Raw genomic sequence first — 22,215 nt, 5'->3', positions numbered from 1 at the left:
GACGGCAGAAAAAGACCTGCATGGTCCATCCAGTCTGCCCAACAAGATAACTTATATTTGCTGCTTTTTGTGTATACCCTACTTTGATTTGTACCTGTGCTCTTCAGGGCACAGACCGTATAAGTCTGCCCAGCACTATCCCCGCCTCCCAACCACCTGCCCCTCCTCCCAACCACTGGCTCTGGCACAGACCGTATAAGTCTGCCCAGCACTATCCTCACCTCCCAACCATCAGCCCTGCCTCCCAACCACCGGCTCTGGCACAGACCGTACAAGTCTGTCCAGCACTATCCCCGCCTCCCAACCACCAGTCCCGCTGCCCACCACCGGCTCTGGCACAGACCGTACAAGTCTGTCCAGCACTATCCCTGCCTCCCAACCACCAGCCCCGCCTCCTGATCTTGACTAAGCTCCTGAGGATCCATTCCTTCGGCACAGGATTCCTTTATGCTTATCCCATGCATGTTTGAATTCCGTTACCGTACTTAGAGCACAGTATATTTTGGTAGTGTACAGAGTTTTGTAACTTGCGTTGCATTTTGCCATATTATTTTTATATCTCTGTAACTTGATTTGCATTTATATCTATGATAAATATTTTTATTTTGGCATTATTCCTTTCATTGGTACAACCTGTCAGCAGAGCTTAGGGTCACATAAGAGGTACTGATTATATTTATAGCAAATGAGTTCAGAGTGATTACTGCAATAGTGATTTTCTGTTGTCCACCTAAGTACTTCTACAGCACTGAATAATGCCGGCGTCTGTGTAACCCTGGTGACTATCCTAGTGTAACCCCTTGTACTGCCCCTCACCTGTACACTTCTTTGGTGAGTGATCAGAGATGATATTCAATGGCACTACCCAGCTTAGTGCCTTTGAATATCAGCAGTTGGGCGGCTCAGAACGATTTAAGCAGGCTGAAGCCTATTTTGCCTTGAATATCAGGTCCAATATCTTTATAATTTAGCTTTGTTTTGAAGGATTTTTTTCCCAATTAAATGATCCCTTGTGTTCAGGTCAGGTCTCAGCAGAATAATGTAGCACTTAGGGATAAATATACAGCCCAGTAGTCCAGCACTGGAAGCCAGAATGGCAAAAATCTCTACAGCCACCATGTATTTGCCTTTGGTACTCTGATATGCTGGGATAAAGGACACCCAAACACTGCAGAATAACAGCATACTGAAAGTGATATGCTGAGCCTCATTGAAACTGTCAGGTAACTTCCTAACCAGGAAAGCCACAATAAAACTCAGAAGAGCCAAAAAACCAATGTATCCAATCACACTATAAAATGCAGTGGTGGATCCTTCATTACACTGTAAAATTATCTTCCCTTTTTCAGACTGTGTGTCATAGCCTTGGAATGGAGGAGAAATGAGCAGCCATGTAGTGCATAAAACAATTTCACCCAAGGAACAGAGAAAGACTAGGTAGCTGGAGACTCTTGTCCCAACCCACTTGTTTAACCTGCTGCTTGGCTTAGTGGCTTTGAAGGCAAAGAGAACCGTGATAGTTTTTGCCAGCACAGAAGAAACTGCAATTGTAAAAATAATCCCAAAGGACACTTGTCGAAGCAGACAGGTCACTCTTCCAGCAGGGCCAATAAATAACATAGAGCACAGGAAAGACAGAATGAGGGAGATGAGGAGGATGTAACTGAGATCCCGGTTATTGGCCCTCACAATAGGAGTGTCTTGGTTTTTAATAAAGATTCCAATTATTATAGCTGTGATGATGGAGAAGAGAATAGCAATGGAAGCCAAAACTGTACCCAAAGGATCATCATAGGACAGGAATTCTACAATTCTGGGGAGACACTGATCCTTCTTCTCACTTGGCCATTGATCTTCAGGGCACTTTACACAGTTATCTGCATCTATGGAAGATAATACATATTAACTGTTACTGTGCAAACATTTCCATATGATCCATAAGTACATAAGTACAGAATTAATGCCACACTGGGAAAAGACCAAGGGTCGATCGAGCCCAGCATCCTGTCCACGACAGCGGCCAATCCAGGCCAAGGGCACCTGGCAAGCTTCCCATTCAGACATTTTAAGAAAAGGCCAAGACTAGTGTAGACATGCCATACTTTTGCTATGTGAAAATTCAACAAAAATTCAAAGGTTCTTTGTTCTCTGTTGTCTGTACATCAGCCTTTCTGTTTAATCATGATTTTAGACTTCTATAGAGTTTTGCTTTATTTCTCTAATTCATTTTCCTGGTGAATTTACCCTACAGGATGCTGGAGGAGTAGACCTTTTTTCCTTATATTTGCTTTTCTCTGCTGTAGAAATTTTCACAAGTTGAGACTTGCATTTTATCTACGGTCACAGACCTGATCAATGAAGGTTCAACTTCTCCACATGTAACATCATCTGGAATGGACCATAAGAACAGGTCTAGCAGAAGGTCTATTCCAATGACTCACCCTATGGTACTACATGAAGGGTAAGAACTTCTTGCGTATGCTTCCTTTTGACTATATAAATATTTAGCAATATTCTAAAGCATACTAACTGCCAGGTTTGAGTATTGACCCAACAGAGATTATTTCTCACTTTCCAAATGTAATACCTGGCAGACTTTTCATATGTAACTCTGCTGGTACTTTTGTATCCATACCCCCCCCCCCCCCCCCCACACACACACACAAGGGAAATGATTAGGGATGTGCATTTATTTAATGTTAAATGGGAAAATATTAATGACATTTCCCATGTCATTTCTAACCTGAAAAAAATAGGACCTCCCTCCAAAAAGTTTCATTTTTTCTTGCACTGTTAATAGTTGCCAGGCATGAACCAGCCTCAAACTAGTAACCACTAGATTGGAAAGCACTATCTCTGAGAGGAACTTTTTATGCCTTTTTGGCCTCTGGCTGTACCTTACATTTATGGTAATCTTATTTTCTCTTTCCTAATTGCCCCAGATGACAAGCTTGGGTATTTTTTTCCACCGCTCGACTTGTTTGCTGCTTCTCTTGTCCAGATATGCATTTGGTTCTGTTTTTGCCTTGCTTCCTGATGCCTCAGGATTCTAGCTTCTTGTTAAGCTCTTTCCTCTCAGTAATCCTTGTTTGCCGCTTTTTGTTGGATTCACATCTGGGAGGTACAGTGACATTAAAACTTACCATGAGCAATCCTAGATGTTGTCTTGGTGTTGTCTAATTACAAGCCTGAGAACTCTCTGTCTATTAGCTGCCCACTCCCTGACTATGGACTCTCTGAATTAACCGGCTAAAGTAATGGCATTGATAGATTGCTCAATCACCTAATTAAAAAAAAAAGCTGATTGAAGGACTCAGCTAAATTTGAATATCTTAAACAGAGATGCCAAGTTACCCAGTTCCAGGAAGGAGACTTTTTGGACAGTCCTTGGTTTTAAATGACAGCAAACAACAAAGAAAATGGTCTGCCTTATGTTGAACTTCTGGGAGTTTTTAATTCAGTAATACATACCATATTCCTTTACAAGGTCTGCCTTTTCATTTCATTTTCCAATCTGGTTTTAAATGTACATCCTAAAGCATTGAGGGTTTGTAGTTCCTGATTCTACCCATCAAGATCAGTGATGCAGTACCCATTTTTTCTACCAAATCAAGGAGGTAGCCTGGAGATAGCTACAACCAGAAGGCAAGGTGGGCATGGAGATTGAAATGGCCACCCTCTTGGAGCAGTTCCATGAAGGGTTACCCCCGTCTATGAGGCAACACCCTAATTTGACCACAGAGAGTGCTTTAGAAGTGGCTGAAGCTTCTACCAAGCACAACCAGAGTCACAACTGAACAAAGAGAAGAAATGGCCTGGAAGACCTGGGAGGAAAAGAGAAAAGGCTGGATCAGACAACCAGAGGGATCAGAAACCACCCTCCAGCCTGGGGTGTCCAAGGAAGGGGTGAACAGACAAGTGGACAAAGGGGAGCCGGTTGATATTGTGTATCTGGATTTTCAGAAGGCGTTTGACAAAGTGTCACATGAAAGACTCCAGAGGAAACTGGAGGGTCATGGGATCGGAGGTAGTGTATTATTTTGGATTAAGAGCTGGTTGAAAGATAGGAAACAGAGAGTAGGGTTGAATGGTCAGTATTCTCAATGGACAAGGGTAGCTAGTGGGGTCCCTTAGGGGTCTGTGCTGGGACCGCTGCTGTTTAACATATTTATAAATGACCTAGAGATGGTAGTAACTAGTGAGGTAATTAAATTCGCAGATGACACCAAGTTATTCAGGGTCATCTCATTGCAGGAGGAGTGTGAAAGATTACAACAGGACCTCACGATACTGGGAGATTGGGCGTCCAAATGGCAGATGAAGTTCATTGTTGACAAGTGCAAAGTAATGCATGTGGGAAAGAGGAACCCAAATTACAGCTATGTCATGCAGGGTTCCGTGTTAGGAGTCACAGACCTAGAAAAGGATCTGGGAGTCATCGTTGACAAGACGTTGAAATCTTCTGCTCAGTGTGCTGCAGCGGTAAGAAAGTGCACAGAATGTTGAGTATTATTAGGAAAGGGATGGAAAACAAGCATGAAGATGTCATTATGCTGTTGTATCGCTCCATGGTGCGACCGCACCTCAAATATTGTGTTCAGTTCTGGTCACCGCACCTCAAAAAAGATATAAAGGAATTGGAGAAGGTGCAGAGAAGGGCGACAGAAATGATGAAAGGGATGGGATGACTTCCCTATGAGGAAAGGCTTAGACGGCTAGAGCTCTTCAGCTTGAAGAAAAGGCGGCTGAGGGGTGATATGATAGAAGTCTACAAAATAATGAATGGAATGGAGCGGACAGATGTGAAGCATTTGTTTACACTTTCTAATAACCAGGGGACACAAGATGAAGCTAGAATGTGGTAGATTTAAAACAAATCGGAGAAAGTTTTTCTTTACTGAGCGCGTAGTTGAACTCTGGAACTCATTGCCGGAGAATGTAGTAACAGCTGTTGGCCTTGTTGAGTTTAAAGAGGGTTTGGACAGATTCCTGAAGGAAAAGTCCATTGATCATTATTAAGTTTTTTGGGATCTGCCAGGTTCTTAGGGCCTGGTTTGGCGGGATGCTGGGCTTGATGGACTCTTGGTCTTTTCCCAGTATGGTGGTGCTTATGTGCTAAGCTCTAGTTCCCCCAATATACCATGCACCTTTACCCTGGTCAAGGGATTCATGCTCCCCCACCTGTTTCAGGTTGATATTATTTTGACTTCAGAATGAATTGTCTCAATATTAGTAAAGAAATGATCAGCTATGTCTTGGGCAGATGGTTGAGAGTCTAAAGACACAATTCCAGGGGCCGGTGAAGCTGTAAGATTATCTACAAACTGGAATAATGTTTTAGTGTGATGTGAGTTATCTATTTCATTCTCATAATGGGGTGAACATCAGCATAGAAAAAAACCACTATTCTACAAACTGTGCTTAAAGTTAGGTACGGTTTACAGAATAGTGCTTAAGCACAGGGTTCATGGTTAATTTAGGCATGTCCATTTGCACCAGCAAAAATGTGGTGCAAATGCCCCCCCCCCCACCTAAATTTACGTGTGGAGCCCCCTTATTCTGTAATTGCATATGTATCTCGAATTCATGCCCACACTCCACCTGAAACACCCATGATCCTCCCATTTCTGTGCTTCCTTTTCCAAATGCTAGATATGCATAAAATTTAGCAGCAACAATTGCTTGTTAAAAAGCCAATTATTCCCCAATTAATTTGAAAATCCCAAAGCTACCATGTTAACTAAATCCAAAAATATATCCTACATTTAAAAAAATGTTTTGTCCACATAGTGTGTTCATTGCACATTATAAGATGATCAATTTTGCTGTGCCAAACAGTGCTTAAGTACAAATAATTGCAGGGGGGGCGCCGGAGACCCTAGGCACGGCCCTGAGTACAGCAGCATTATACTGCTGGTGGTGGTGGTGATGGTGCTTGTGGTGGTGATGGTGTGGCTAGGGCTGGTGGTGTAGACGCCTGTATTTCAGCCTCCTCCTCATCCCCGTCAAAGGGGGGCATATCCTGCCAGGGGTCAGCCACATGGGGAACCTCCCATTGGCCTGGCTCCACCACCTCCGCCTCCTCCTTCTCCTCCCCGATGTTGCTACCACTGCCTTCTCCTCCTCCTCCACCACCACTGGTGCTGCTTCAGCCTCAGCCTCCTCCTCCTCCTCCACTAAGAGTAGGACCTGCCGAAGGACGGAGGTTCTGTAAGATGGATGTCCTTCTACAGTTCTGCGAGAAACGCATCCTTTTTACCACACTTTAGACGTCCCTGATTTGGACGTTTCGCACTGTGATTTTGGTTGTTTAAGAACGTCCATACTATTTTTCGATTATACCTACCTGATTTGGGACGACTTCGTGAGGACATCCAAATTCAGACTTGGATGACCTTTCTAAAATGCCCCTCCATGAAATCTTGAACTGTGACTTAATATTTTATACTTTGAAACCTGTTACTGATTTTGTCTGTCTTGATATTTAAAGACTAAAGTCAACTTTATTTGATTTAGCGCAAACATCTGGACCGAGGTGTCAGTTCTATGTATGGAAATTGAACCCAGAGAGTGATCCCTTGTCACGGTCTCAGGGAAGGTGAGCCCTTGGACCACTGTCGAATTCCAGCTAGCAGCATGCGAACCACCCAGACAGGACAAAGCACTAAGGCAAGAACTAGGCAAGGCAGGGATGGAGCTGGAGACCAGCAGGGTTGGAACTGAAGCTGAAGACAAGCAGGGATGGAACTGAAGATCAGGTCAGGAAAAGCAGGTCAAATGAAATTGGAGACAACACAAGGCCAGGCATGTACAACTAGGCAGGATACCTTGTTGTGAAAGCAATGCATGAGAGTCCCATGGTTCCTTATAAAGGCCCTCACTAATGCTGTCATATCTAGTGCCCTGGAATGAGGCTTGGAATGCACTTTAGAACATATCAGGGGCACCAGGGAGAGGCTAGAATACTGGGACATTAGACTGATGATTGGATAGTCTCTGGAAGGAGGCTAGAATGCTGGAACATCAAAGTGAGTCTTGGATGATATCTGGAAGGAGGCTTGGAAAAGAGGGAAAAGGCAGCCCGACCACCAAAAGGAAAGGTGAATCGGGACACGGGGGCACAGCCATGGTCATGATAACCCTGGGTCAAAGGCCTCCCGGTGCTTGCTGGTATTTTCATCAAGAATTCCTTGTTGATGCTATAGAAACCCCATGCTTGTTGTAGTCTCTGAAGGCAGGTTCTCCAAACATGTCCTCTACCTGGAATGTGCCTCTGAAAGAATGAAAAGGAGTCTACACATAAAAAACATTACTGATGATGGTCATCAATTGATAATTCTGGATATTTCCTGCATGTGAGCATGTGTACCTCTATTTATATACATTGATTTGATCAGTGTAATTATCCCATATTTATGAAATGATATGGTATATTTTGTTTACCCAATGTGTTGGAGAATTCTCCTTCAGAGCAAGGAACACAGTCAAAGCAGCAACCCATCTTCCCAGGTGGAAGAATTTTTCTGTATCCAGGAACACAGCTCTCTGAGCACACAGAGCGGGGAGTCTGAGGAGAGGAAGAATGAGAGAAAGATTGTTATATTCCATATTTAGAAGTTGACTCTGTGATTCTTGCTTCCAGATCTTATTGTCTACTAATTGTAAAATTATTACATTTTCCCCTTTATTAAAAGAAAAAAAAACATACCCAAGCTACTACACAACCACAACAGCTGCTACACAGAAGACACATTATACACTGCGGTGACAACTCTATAACTGGGTGCCACATTTTGCACCTAACGTTAATACACCATCAATTACGCCAGCCATTCACCTGGTATAGCTGATGGCATGTAAGTAGAGAAGATGCTGTATATAACTTACTGTATCCTATAACTTATGCACAAAGGGGTCCTTTTATTAAAGGGGGATAGGGGTAGTTCTGGCTTGGCACATGGTGATTCGTCCATACTGCCAGGCTCCCAAGAGAGCCCGGTGATAGTTCTGACTCCCACCATATGCCAATTCCAACGCTAGGGGACATGTCTAGCGGTAATCGGACAATGCACGGTTACTGCCGGGCTACTGCTGGAGCCCCTACTTCCTCCTAAATAGAATAGAATGATAGTATGCACCTTTGGGATACCCAAATATGAGGCGGTAAGGGATCCCCAGGAAATGGTCATGCAATAAGTGTTTAACTTAGTGCACAACCATTTTCTTCTTTAAAAGAAAACAACAAAAAAAAATCAAGTTTTATTGGCAAAGGTAAAAGAGGGTCTCAGCATGGAATGCACTGGGAGAGGATAGAATAGCGGGACATCAGACTGAGGCTTGGATAGTCTCTAGAAGGAGGCTAGAATGCGGGAACATTTATTTATTTCATTTATTTATTTGTTGCATTTGTATCCCACCTTATCCCACCTCTTGGCAGGCTCAAAGTGGCTTACAATACATCATGAGTAGTGGAAGAGTGTTAGTAATATAAACATTTAGTATTGCATGATTTTGGTTAGTATGATGATAAAAACAAGGTAGTAGTATACAAGCAGATTTTAAGAAACAGTTCTGAAATTAAATAGGTGAGTTGTGTAGTGTATGTTCACTTGGGTGAAGCTTGGATAGTCTCTGGAAGGAAGCTTGGAAAACAGGGAAATAGGCAACAGGGGTATCAATGCAAGAGGGACGCAGTGCCAGGGATGTGGTCTGGAGAAGCCATGGAAGCTGAGCCCCAGAAGGAAACCTGAGTTGGGAAGCAGGGGCACTTCCATGGCCGTGACACATATAAATGCTCCCAGGTACACATCTTACCATTGCTCCTTTATTTTGTCTGCTGAGCCCTCCAAAATTCACCCAAAACCCACTACCTCCAACTGTACAACCCTACAGTTGTCCTTATGGGTGAAGGGAGCACCTATATGTGGGTACAGTGGGTTTCTAGTGAGTTTTGGAGGGCTCACAGTTTCAACCACAAGTGTGACAGATAGGGGGAGGTTGGGGACTGAGTTCTCCTTTCTATAGTTCACTGCACCCACCACTCCACTACTCTAGAAACCTTAATGCTGCTCTCACGGACCTGACTCTCTAACATCTGAGGCTGTCATTGAGGCTGGTGAGTACTATTATTATTCACATTTTGGGGCAGTGGAAGTGGGTCAGTGACCACTGGGGGAGCAAGGGGTTCATCGCTTATTCCCTGCAGTGGTCATCTGGTCATTTTGTGCATCTTTGTGTGCCTTATTCATTCTAAAACCAGGTCTAGACCAAACCGTTTAGATTTTCGCCCTGGACCTTTTTGGGTTTTTTTTTCATTGTGGTTGAAAAACGTCGAAGTGTTAGGTATGACCTAATCCTGCCTTTGAAATATCCCTCACACATCCCCTTTTGATTTGGATGCATTGGAGATGAATTGCATAGATAAACATTTGGAAATCCACTTAAAAAAAATACTGATTTGGATGCTTTTGTGAGAAAAACATCAAAATGCTGTTTTATGATCTGCATATCTGGGTTTAAAAAAGGTTTGGACAATTTCCTGGACAAAAAGTCCATAGTCTGCTATTGATACAGACATGGAATGCAACTGCTTGCCTTGGGTTTGTAGTATGGAGTGTTGCCACTATTTGGGTTGCTGCCAGGTACTTGTGACCTGGCTTGGCCACTGTTTGGAAAACAGAATACTGGGCAAGATGGACCATTGGTCTGACCAAGTATTTCTACTCTTATGTTCTTATGATACTTTAAAAATGTTTTTCTCTTTCAAAAATGAGCCCCTAGTACTAAAAAAAAAAACCCCCAATAGATATTGCCATGCCTGATTAAAGTGTGGATTCCACAAGATGGCACTTTGGTTGACAATGAACTGCTTGCCCTCAGGAGCTGATTGATCGAAGCTTCCAACTTTGATGCTACCTATGGATCCGTCAGGGAGCAGGAACCAGTTTACAATGTCAAAGTAAGCTGGAACATTCCCTTTGTCATCAAAGAAAACCTCATGTCCATCATGAATTTTGAAGCGAACTCCCTGAATGTATTGGTTGAGCTACAAATGGAAAGAAATGGTAGAAACTTGTTATATATATATATACCTGTATGTAAATCACAATGAGTTACCACAAAGAAGTAGGGATAGGGAAACATAACATTTTCATTTTGCATCATTTCTAGTGTCATTCATGGGAATATTCATTTTGTTTCATGTTTTCTGGGCATTTCTTTTTTTTTACTACAGGAGTTACATCATCAAGAATATGTGTACTTTTCTACATAGGGCACACATCTTTTAAAAGATTGCATACTTTTCTTGAGGAGCACACATTCTCCCTAAAGATTGCGCACTATTTCCAAAGAGGATGCATTGTTTCAGAAAGAGTATACACTCTTTTCCAAATAGTACACATATGTGCATACTCCTTGATAATAAGGAGCACTGTTTGCAAAGAATAGGTCCTTTTGACAAAGCGGCGGTAAACCCAACGCGGGTTACCGCTCGCTAAAAAGGAACTACTGCCGGGCTACCGCAGCAGCTTGGCGGTAGTTCCCACCCCCAGCGTGCCATCATATCTGGTGCTACAAAAATATATTTATTTCACAGCACCTGGCAGTGCTGCCTGGTTACCACAGGTTAGCACGGGAGCCCTTGCTACCAACTCAGTGGGTGGTGGAAAGGTCTCCCGCCCCCCCCCCCCCCCACCGAAATGAATGCATGGCAAGTGCTTCATTTGCCACATGGCCATTTCTTTAAAAGAAGAAAGACCTACCTTTTATCCACTGCAGTAAAGGGGGGCCTCAGTGTATGTCAAAAAACATGCCCTGCCCCCTTTTGCCACAGCTTGGTAAAAGGGGCCAATTTGCACAGGGAAAAAAATCCCAGAAATGTCTTTTTTTTTTCTTTTTTTTTTTTGTTTTGTTAATTTGTGTTTGTTAACGACATGCAATGACATATAGGATATGTCATTGACATTTCTCATGTTGTTCTAAACAACAGCCAATCCTTTCTAAAAGACAAAGTTACATCCTAAATAAGGGCCCTGTTTACTAAGGTGTGCTAGCGTTTTTAGCTCATGCTATAATTAGCACACGCTAATTGCTAGAGACACTCATGTATTCCTATGGGCTTCTCTAGTGTTAGCGCGCCTATAGTGTGGCTTAGTAAACAGGACCCTAAATATTTGATAAATCCTAGTAAATATTTTCTATGGAATTTCCCACTTTAACATTACCTTTGAATGTCAAAAAATGAAGGAATTAATTTTAAATCTGGTATAAAACTAGAATTTCCATTTAGTGGATAAAAATGAAAAACATTTGAGTTAACTTTCTAGGGGTGATATTCAATGTGGTTTGATAAGGCAGGAGCGACTGTTATCTCATTAAACCACACTAAGCTGGTCATCTGGCAATATTCAGTGGCACTTAACCAGGTAGTGAGGCTAAATATGGTCTCTGACTACCATGTCATTATCTGGATCGTACCAGGTCATAGAGCATTCCAGGATGTTAAGCAGGTAATAGCGATTTCCACCTAAATATGGTCTTTGACTACCATGCCATTATCTGGGTCGTACCAGGTCATAGGGAGAAGAGTCAGGGCAGTCCAGGATGTTAAGCAGGTAATAGCGATTTCCACCTAAATATGGTCTCTGACTACCATGCCTTTATCTGGGTCATACCAGGTCATAGGAGGTAGAGCCGGGTCAGTCCAGGATGTTAACCATGTAATAACGATTTTCAGCCCTCTACATTGTTAAATAAAATTAGGGGAGGAAAATGCTTTCCTAACTTTATCTGGTTAACTACCAATATAGCAGCCTGAAAATAACTGCTACTTGGGGTGAAATATCCAGGGTCAAATCAGCCTGCAACTATCAGCCTTTGAAAACACCATAGGCTTCTCCGATGGTGAACAGCCCATACATTTCAGCAATATATTCTTACTCTCACATCTTATTTCTTAGGCTTCTGGCATTTGCATATAGACATTTCAAACTATGTTTGTTGTTCCTATTTACATCATACTCATAAGCACATAAGCACCGCCATACTAGGAAAAGACCAAGGGTCCATCAAGCCCAGCATCCTGTCTCCGACAGCGGCCAATCCAGGATTCAAGAACCTGGCAAAACCCATATATATTTTAATTTTTTAATAATGTTCAATGGACTTTTCCCTCAGGAATCTGTCCAAACCCCCTTTAAACTCCGTAAGGCTAGCTGCTGTCACTACATTTTCCGGCAACGAGTTCCAGAGTCCAACTACACGCTGAGTAAAGTAAGACTTTCTCCTATTTGTTTTAAATCTACCACATTCTAGTTTCTACTACTACTACTATTTAGCATTTCTATAGCGCTACAAAGCAAACGCAGTGCTGCACAAACATAGAAGAAAGACAGTCCCTGCTCAAAGAGCTTGTAATCTAGTAGACAAAAAATAAAGCAAACAAATCAATTAATGTGCAGAGGAAAGAGGAGAGGAGGGTAGGTGGAGACAAGTGGATGCAAGTGGTTACGAGTCAAAAGCAATGTTAAAGAGGTGGGCTTTCAATCTAGATTTAAAGATGGTCAAAGATGGGGCAAGACGTAGGGGCTCAGGAAGTCTATTCCAGGCATAGGGTGCAGCAAGACAGAAGGAGTGAAGTCTGGAGTTGGCAGTAGTGGAGAAGGGAACAGATAAGAAGGATTTATCCAGGGAACGGAGTGCACGGGAAGGGGTGTAGGGAAGGACGAGTGTGGAGAGATACTGGGGAGCAGCAGAGTGAGTACATTTATAGGTTAGTAGAAGAAGTTTGAACAGGATGCGAAAACGGATAGGGAGCCAGTAAAGCGACTTGAGGAGAGGGGTAGTATGAGTAAAGCGACCCTGGCGGAAGACGAGACGGGCAGCAGAGATTTGAACCGACTGGAGAGGGGAGAGGTGACTAAGTGGGAGGCCAGCAAGAAGCAGATTGCAGTAGTCCAAACGAGAGGTGACAAGGGTGTAGATGAGGGTTTTGGTAGAGTGCTCAGAAAGAAAGGGGCGGATTTTACGGATGTTGTAAAGAAAGAAATGACAGGTCTTGGCGATCTGCTGGATATGAACAGAGAAGGAGAGAGAAGAGTCAAAGATAACCCCAAGGTTTCGAGCTGAGGAGACAGGGAGAATGAGAGAGCCATCAACAGAAATAGAAAACGGGGGGAGCGGGGAGGTGGGTTTGGGGGGGAAAATGAGAAGCTCGGTTTTGGTCATATTTAATTTCAGGTGGCATTGAGACATCCAGACAGCAATGTCAGACAAGCACGCTGAAACTTTGGTTTGGATGCAAGGTGAGATATCAGGGGTAGAAAGGTAGATTTGGGAGTCATCAGCATAGAGATGGTAGGAAAAGCCATGGGATGAGATTAATGAACCAAGGGAAGAAGTTTCATCTTGTGTCCCCTGGTTCTATTGTTGTTTGAAAGTGTAAGCAAGTGCTTCACATCTGTCCGCTCTACTCTGCTCATTATCTTGTAGACTTCTATCATATCACCCCTCAGCTGCCTTTTCTCCAAGCTGAAGATCCCTAACCTTCTCAGCCTTTCCTCATAGGGAAGTCGTTCCATCCCTTTTATCATTTTCGTCGCCCTTCTCTGCACCTTCTCCAATTCCTTTATATCTTTTTTGAGATGCGGCAACAGTATTAATTTGCAATCTTGACAGTATTAATTTGCAACCTTTTGTCATATTTTTATTTTTATTTAAGGACACTTGATCTACTATGGTCTTTTTTTGCAACCTCACTATCGGGATACCCTGTCTTCTCTGTTTTGGTGATATCTTTAAAAGATACCTAATTTCGAACAATGCGCTTTTGAGCGACTGCCGGCCTTCCCCCAGTCTCTAGTTTAAAAGCTGCTCTATCTCCTTTTTAAATGCCGATGCCAGCAGCCTGGTCCCACCCTGGTTAAGGTGGAGCCCATCCTTTTGGAATAGGCTCCCCCTTCCCCAGAATGTAGCCCAGTTCCTAAGAAATCTAAAACCCTGCACCATCGTCTCATCCACACATTGAGACTCTGGAGCTCTGCCTGTCTCTTGGGCCCTGCACGTGGAACGGATAGCACTTCATAAAATGCTACCCTAAAGGTTCTGGATTTGAGATTTCTACCTGAGCCTAAATGTGGCTTTCAGAACCTCTCTCCCATATTTTCCTATGTCATTGGTACCCACATGTACCAAGATAGCTGGATCCTCCCCTGCAATATCTAAAGTCCTATCTAGGTGACGCATGAGGTCTGCCACCTTCACATCAGGCAGGCAAGTGACCAGGCGATCCTCACATCCACCAGCCACCCAGGTATCTACATGCCTAATAATCGATTCACCAACTACATCAGCTGTCCTAACCCTTCCCACTTGGGCACTAGATCCTGGACACACATCTTCGGAGCGAGTGGATATTACATTCCCTGGTGTGGTGGTCCTGTTTACAGGATTCCTTCAAGCCTCACCAGGGTGATGCTCTCCCCTAATAAGGCATCCCTCCTCCAAGGCAGCACAGGGGCTGCCAGATTGGAGGTGAGACTTCTCTACAATGGCCCTGTAGGCCTCCTCTATGTACCTCTCTGTATCCCTCAGCGCCTCCAAGTCTGCTACTCTAGCCTCAAGGGAACGGACTCATTCCCTGAGAGTTAGGAGCTCTTTGCATCGAGCACACACATATGACATCTCACCAACTGGGAGATAGTCATACCTGTGACACAGTACAAAAGACTGGATAGCACCCCTCTCCCTGCTAGACTATTGAGTGCATCTTAATATTATAGAGTTGTTTAATTAAAACCTCTTAAGGTACTAGGGATATCAGGTGAATATAATGATCTTTTTGACTGTTTTAATTTGTAATGTATTTAGCTTTTGCTTCTTAGAAACTAATTAAATGTAATTCAGACTAATGAAAATTGAAATTTCCCCTCTTGTTGTCTTAATTAGAATAATTGACTATAAATGAAGAGTTGAGCTAGGGGTGGGCGGGAGATGGGGAGGGTTGGCAGAAATGATGACTGAATTGGGCCCTTCTATGCCTTCCAGATACTATTAACCCTTTAGTGTCCAATGTTCCCGTAATAAGCCATATGGGAACAGATTGATGGGAACATTGGACACTAAAGGGATTAATGATTTGGCATAAACTTCAAGTTTTAAAAGTATGGGGAAAAGGGCATGGGGACTAGCTAATAAAGTTTGCTTGTTCTTTTTATTTTAAAATTCTGTGTTTTTCGATATCCTACAAGTCCTCTTTTAAACCCTAATCTTTAAGTTACCAAGCTTAGAATAAAATAATGTCACTTACCCACAGAGATGTCCTCTTTTCTCAGAAACTTCTCAGAAACATTGTCTTGCGCAGTTTAGTAAACAGTGCCCTAAGACTTTTAAACTTTATTCAGCATCCTCCCAAAGGACATATTTATCCTTTAACTGTTATGGACTTGCCATAGTTCCCATGGATTTCCTACTATCCAGGTGTGGCACTGCTGACACCCCAAATGTGTCACACTATCTATAAATCTATATCTACTTATCTGTAAGAATTAGAAATAAAATACAATACCCTTTTGGTGTAATCTGAATAATTTACTACTCCATCTAGAAATAATTCCTTCCTTACTTTTCTTCTAATTCACCCCAACTTCATATGTATGGTTTGAGAGGAGGAATATAATCGGGTTTCATGTGGATTTATTTTACTCAAGCTAGTTCTGTTCTTCAATCTGAATATTGAACATCTATTATATTACAGTGTTCCTTATTTGCTAAACAGGATATATAAGTCATACTAAAGCAGACCTAAAGAATATTACAGTACAGAAAAATATTTACTCAAACACAGTTGGGAACATTTACCTGCCATGGCTGGAATGCCAGTTTTATATCTCTCCCAGTTTGACTGTTGGCTGTGTACATGTTGTTCAAAGCGTGAGCCAGAACATAGACTGAGGTGTAGAGACTATAAGTGAAATGAAAATTATCCACATCAAACTGAATATGTGAGAGGTTAGACAGCATTTCCTGCCCTGTGCATTTGGATAAATTGGACAACGGATCACAATTGAATGCATGCTTCCATAGAAGCTGCAGTAAAGAGGGTTCTGGGAATGTGGATGGGTGGATATTGTACAGGAAATCTTTGAAACCTGGGATCTCTCCTTTAGCAATGGTAAATGCTAGAGAGCCATTGAATGTGATGCAAGTCGCAATCGTGTCTGGGGTATTTATGTTTGCAAGGGAAGAGGTGGCAGCAGAGATGATCCACACTTTATTGACAATTTTACGCCACTCTGCGTACATGCAGAATACCAGTGCAAAGTGACTGGTAGTGCTGTAGAGAATAACCACATTGGCCAAAGAGTTGTACACCATGTTAATAATCCGTGTAAGTCTGATGCCCTGTTGTTCAGAAATGAAATGGATATCGGGTATCACTTCCACAAAAGCTACACAGTTGCCACTCCTGATTATCTCCCTTTTCAGTTCTTCACAGCCTTTCTGATCACTCTCGTTATTTGAAGTGAGAATCCCTACCCAGTTCCATCTGAAAAAGTTCAGGAGCTGAATCAAACCCTGATACTGAGAATGATCATTCGGGACAGTGCGATAAAGGAATGGGAACTCCATACGGTTATTGAAGAGCAGATCCATTGCTCCATAACTGATCTGTGATTAAAATAAAGCAGAAACAAAGGAGCTGTTGATCTTTTATTTGTTATAGCTCTTGTTGCTACTGTTTGGGTGCTACACACAATTTTTCAACTGACGCAGGCAGTGTGTTATTGAAGTCATCACTCAGTTAAGAAGAAGCCCTCAAAAGTAGAAGACAAGACCTTTGCTTAGCCTCAATATGTGAAAGATCACTGGGAAAAATTAAAAAACTACATTGAACATTTTTTATAAAGTTATAGTCTCAAAGGCAACTCATAAATGTAGTAAGGTAGTCCAATAAAAAAGGGTGAACTATCAAAGCAAGTACACTATTCATTTCCTAGACAAATGTCCATACATTTTATACATAGAAGGATAAAATATGGACTTGTCCTGCCATCCCTGAAATAAAAAGAGTCATATTAGCAGAAGCATTCCTTCTTCTGCTGAAACATTTCTTGGATGGGCAGACTGGATAAACCAGATGGTATTTATCTTCTGTCATGGTCTATGTCTCAGGCACATTCCACTTTGTTGGTCTTAAAGAGCTCTGTCAGGATTTAAAATGGTTCAAAACAAAGATGTTAAGTGAGCGCAGCTCTCACAATCTCAGCAAACTATCAAACCCCCAAAATACCAGCATTAATAAAGGCCTGCAAGACAAGAACAAGACAAAGTAGACAAAAATACAGCAGTCCAAAGAGGTTAAAAGCTGAGACAGGTTCTTCCTGTACCTGTGGGTGTCTATAGATTCCTGTAAGTTTGGATATTGCATCTGATGTCACTGAAGAGAGGCTTCCGATGACACCAGCCAACTGACCACGTCGATGACAAATGTATCCAGGAACAGGGTCCTCTTCCCCTGATAAGATAATCGAAGCTCCACACAGTGAAATAATTGCCTCCGTGCATGAGTCAGTTATTTGGAATCCCAAGGTAATGTTGGGCAATATGTTCGGATTGTGGTTGATCTCCTCAATGGCATAGTAAAAGATCAAGAGATGCCGATAGTAACGGAGTTGATATCTGTAAGCATAGGTTTCATATGCTTAATATATATTCAAGTGTTTGATAATTTTGTAATTCATTAAGGGGGTCTTTTACTTAGGCATGCTGGTGTTTTTAGCGTGCATTAAACATAAGCATGCGCTAAAAGCTAAAGATTCCCATAGGAATATATTGGCGTCTTTGGTGTTTAGCACGCACCTATTTTTAACGTGTGCTAAAAAAGCCAGCATGCCTAAGTAAAAGACCCCATTAGATATTCAAATGCATCATAATCATTACCTTCTGTATCTTTTCTCATCGTAGTACTGAAATCCCATAACCTAAAGAAGTAATTTTATTTTTAAAAAAGCGTTTCAGTGGCTAAAGTTGTGTTTTTCACAAATAAGAGGTAGCTCTATAAGAAGTCGCCTAAAGCCAGGCTGCTTGTACTCACCTATGTGAACAGAATAGTGAAAATAATTCAGCCGCATGCTATTTTGTCTATTCATATTTTCAGTACAGCATTTTTCCTTTACCAGAAGATTTATAACTATGATATGTAGATACAAAAATGTCTGGATTGTAAGCCATATTGATCCTGACTTCTGTTTGGGATAATGCGGGATACAAATGTCCGAGTGGAGGAGTAGCCTAGTGGTTAGTGCAGTGGACTTTGATCCTGGGGAACTGAGTTCGATTCCCACTGCAGCTCCTTGTGACTCTCGGCAAGTCACTTAACTCTCCATTGCCCCTGGTACAAAATAAGTACCTAAATATATGTAAACCGCTTTGAATGTAGTTGCAAAAACCACAGAAAGGCGGTATATCAAGTCCCATTTCCCTTTCCCCCTTTCCCTTATGACATCACAATATCAGAAATCAGCCAAGTATCGGGCAATCAAGCCATTGTGACATCACTGATGAGGTTGACTCTTATTGGTGGAATGAGTGGAGGAGTAGCCTAGTGGTTAGTGCAGTGGACTTTGATCCTGGGGAGCTGAGTTCGATTCCCACTGCAGCTCCTTGTGACTCTGGGCAAGTCACTTAACCCTCCATTGCCCCTGGTACAAAATAAGTACCTGAATATATGTAAACCGCTTTGAATGTAGTTGCAAAAACCTCAGAAAGGCGGTATATCAAGTCCTATTTCCCTTTCCTATTTGAGATTCTACATGGAATGTTGAAACTATTTGTAGATTCTACATGCCATGTTGCTACTATTGGAGATTCTAGATGGAATGTTGCTACTATTGAGATTCTGTTGCTACTATTTGAGATTCTACATGGAATGTTGCTATTCCACTAGCAACATTCCATGTAGAAGCCTGCCCTTGCAGATCAGCAACGCGGCCGCGCAGGCACGTACGTGCAGGACGTCAGACTCACAGAAACAGAAGCCTGCGTGGCCGCGTTGCTGATCTGCAAGGGCAGGATTCTACATGGAATGTTGCTAGTGGGAGTAGCCTAGTGGTTAGTGCAGCGGACTCTGATCCTGGGGAACTGGGTGTGATTCCCACTGCAGCTCCTTGTGACTCTGGGCAAGTCACTTAACCCTCCATTGCCCCAGTACAAAATAAGTACCTGAATATATGTAAACCGCTTTGAATGTAGTTGAAAAAAAACCTCAGAAAGGCGGTATATCAAGTCCCATTTCCCTTTCCCTATTTGAGATTCTACATGGAATGTTGCTACTATTGGAGAATCTAGGTGGAATGTTGCTACTATAGAGATTCTGTTGCTACTATTTGAGATTCTACATGGAATGTTGATACTATTGGAGATTCTAGGTGGAATGTTGCTACTATTGAGATTCTGTTGCTACTATTTGAGTTTCTACATGGAATGTTGCTATTCCACTAGCAACATTCCATGTAGAAGCCTGCCCTTGCAGATCAGTAACGCGGCCGTGCAGGCTTCTGTTTCTGTGAGTCTGACTCACAGAAACAGAAGCCTGTGCGGCCGTGTTGCTGATCTGCAAGGGCAGTCTTCTACATGGAATGTTGCTAGTGGAGGAGTAGGCTAGTGGTTAGTGCAGCGGACTCTGATCCTGGGGAACTGGGTGCGATTCCCACTGCAGCTCCTTTTGACTCTGGGCAAGTCACTTAACCCTCCATTGCCCCGGTATAAAATAAGTACCTGAATATATGTAAACCACTTTGTTTTTTTTTTTTAACCATTTATTTTATTATTTTCATGTACAAACATGGCAGCAAGGGAAACATTTCTAATACAACCAAATCGCTAATCAAGAAAAAATTGTTTTCCATAAACATTTCCCCTTCACCACGTCCGAACGTGTTCTTTTAATCTCACCCTCTCCCTCTCCCTCTCCCCGTCCCTCCCTCCCTACTTCAGTGTCTCATAATTCTATCACAGCATTATATTTTCTCCGCTAATATCCAGAGATGCGTTGTGAGGATTGCCATTGTTCATAAGATTTCCAGATTTTTTGATGCTGCATCAATCTACCTGTCCGCAGTGCAGTGAGTTTAGCCATCAGGCCAATATAGTCCAGTTTCTGCAGGACTCTCGAAAGACCTGGTAGCACGGGCTGTTTCCAAGCTGCTGCCAGGACCAGCTTGCCGGCCACAAACACCTGGCCAGCAAATTGATGTATTGAATTTCGAACTCCTGCAGGTTTGAAATGCAGCAAGCAGTGGTCCATTTTCATTGGGTAGCTCACCCCAGTGACCTCATGTAGGAATCTCAGTATCTCTCCCCAGTAGGCCTGGGCATGTCTACAGGTCCACCAGATGTGAGTCATATCACCTATAGCGTCACACTGTCGCCAGCATTTAGCCGAGCCAGTGCGAAACATTTTTACAATGCGATGTGGAGTGTAATACCAACTATATAATAATTTATGGCCATTTTCGACCATAGCGCTAGACACTGAAACTCTGAGCAGAGATCTAATTGCTAATTTCCATTGGGGAAACGTATATGCTACCCCCATGGCATCACCCCATTTATTTAGATAGTGTTCTATTGGGTTGGTGTACAAAAGTAACGCTGCATAAAGTCGTGATATGCTACCCCTGCCTCCCCCCTTCATTAATCCATTTTCTACCTTTGTTTCTGCTAGGCTAAGTTCTCCTTTTGCCCGCCGGGTTAGAAAGTCTCGTACTTGGTAGTACTGGAAAGCCTGCAGGGGGGATAGCCCATGCTCTCTACGAAGCACTTCAAAAGATAACGTCCCACCTTCCTCCCACATTTGGCCTAGTGTACGTAATCCCATATTCTCCCAACTGCAATAGGTTGTGTCCTCCCTGCCTGGCCCAAAATGAGGAGCAAATCTAAGATACATGTGGCGGAAGTATCTGCGCCTGGAAAAAAAGCGCTCTCGGACCTTACTCCAGGTGAGCAAGGGCCATTGTATCAATGGTGGGCACCGTTTTATTATTTCCTCTAACTCCTGTTTAGCCAGCCAGGGAATGGCCCTAAGCAGGAAGGGTCCCATCCAGCCCTGTTCTATCTGCATCCCAATATTCCCTACATCCGTGAACCATGTGGCTATGGCCCTCAGGTGTGCTGCTTGGAAATATAGGGCAAAAGACGGGACCCCCATCCCCCCTCTCTCTTTAGATTGGTACATAACTTCCCTTCGGACACGCGGGGGTCTTTTTTTCCAGATGAAGGAGAATACCTTTCGCTGGAGGTTTCGTAGGAAACTATCAGGGATTGCAATTGGTAATGCCATAAAGAGATAGAGTACCCTAGGGAGTATCACCATTTTTACTGCGCTGATTCTCCCAACCCAGGACAGCTGCAGGCCATCCCACCTCTGTAGGTCTTGGAAGAGTTTTCGTAGCGTCTCAGGGAAGTTGACTTGAAAAAGCTCATCAACATTTCTCGGCATATTTACCCCGAGATATCTGATATAACGCGTGGCCCATCTAAATGGGGCAACCTGCTGCAGTCGGGCTTTGTGCTCAGTAGAGATATTTATATCTAATGCCTCAGATTTGTCTAGATTAATTTTGAAACCCGAGACTCTCCCATAAGCATATAATATTTCTAGCACTCTTGGGAAGGAGGTCTCAGGATCTCTCAGCGTTAACAGAATGTCGTCAGCAAAGAGGAGTGTCCGTGTCTCTAGGCCTCCCAACCGTGGGCCTCTAATATCAGGATGTGCTCGAAGTCGTATCGCAAGTGGCTCCATTACGATGGCAAAGAGCAAGGGGGATAACGCACACCCTTGTCTTGTCCCCCTATGAAGGAGGAAAGGTTCTGTAAGCCTACCATTTAGTCGTATTGAGGCTGTGGGAGTCTTATAGATTAGATGGAGCCAGTTGATGAATCGCCCCGAAAATCCCATTTTAACTAACACTCCAAATAGAAAGGCCCAACTCACTCTGTCAAACGCCTTTTCAGCGTCAAGTGACAGGATGCATAGAGGGGATCGTGTGTCCTGTGCGTGGTAAATCATGTGTAGGGCTCGTCGAATGTTATCGAACGTCTGTCTCCCATGCACAAATCCTGCCTGGTCTTCGTGAATGAGAGAAGGTAGACATTTCTGTACCCGTGTTGCCAAAATTTTTGTAAAGATTTTATAGTCTACCCCTAAGAGAGAGA

The 22,215-nt window shown here is 42.9% G+C and overlaps 1 protein-coding gene across 1 annotated transcript; it reads right to left on the bottom strand.

The window, feature by feature from the left end:
- Nucleotides 1-960: 960 nt before the first annotated feature.
- On the bottom strand, nt 961-21,802 carry LOC115458260 (vomeronasal type-2 receptor 26-like). Its single transcript, XM_030188123.1, has 7 exons — nt 21,287-21,802; nt 17,941-17,981; nt 17,388-17,679; nt 15,859-16,668; nt 9,818-10,045; nt 7,444-7,567; nt 961-1,883 (listed from the first exon to the last, which is right to left on the bottom strand). The coding sequence occupies exons 1-7, from the start codon at nt 21,800-21,802 to the stop codon at nt 961-963; spliced, it is 2,934 nt and encodes a 977-aa protein (XP_030043983.1).
- Nucleotides 21,803-22,215: the final 413 nt, after the last annotated feature.

The sequence above is a fragment of the Microcaecilia unicolor genome, chromosome 14 (assembly GCF_901765095.1).
Source record: "Microcaecilia unicolor chromosome 14, aMicUni1.1, whole genome shotgun sequence".
In the NCBI taxonomy this organism is placed as follows: Eukaryota; Metazoa; Chordata; class Amphibia; order Gymnophiona; family Siphonopidae; genus Microcaecilia; species Microcaecilia unicolor.
Note: the sequence above shows the minus strand (reverse complement) of the source record. Positions and strands in the feature narration are given on the sequence as shown.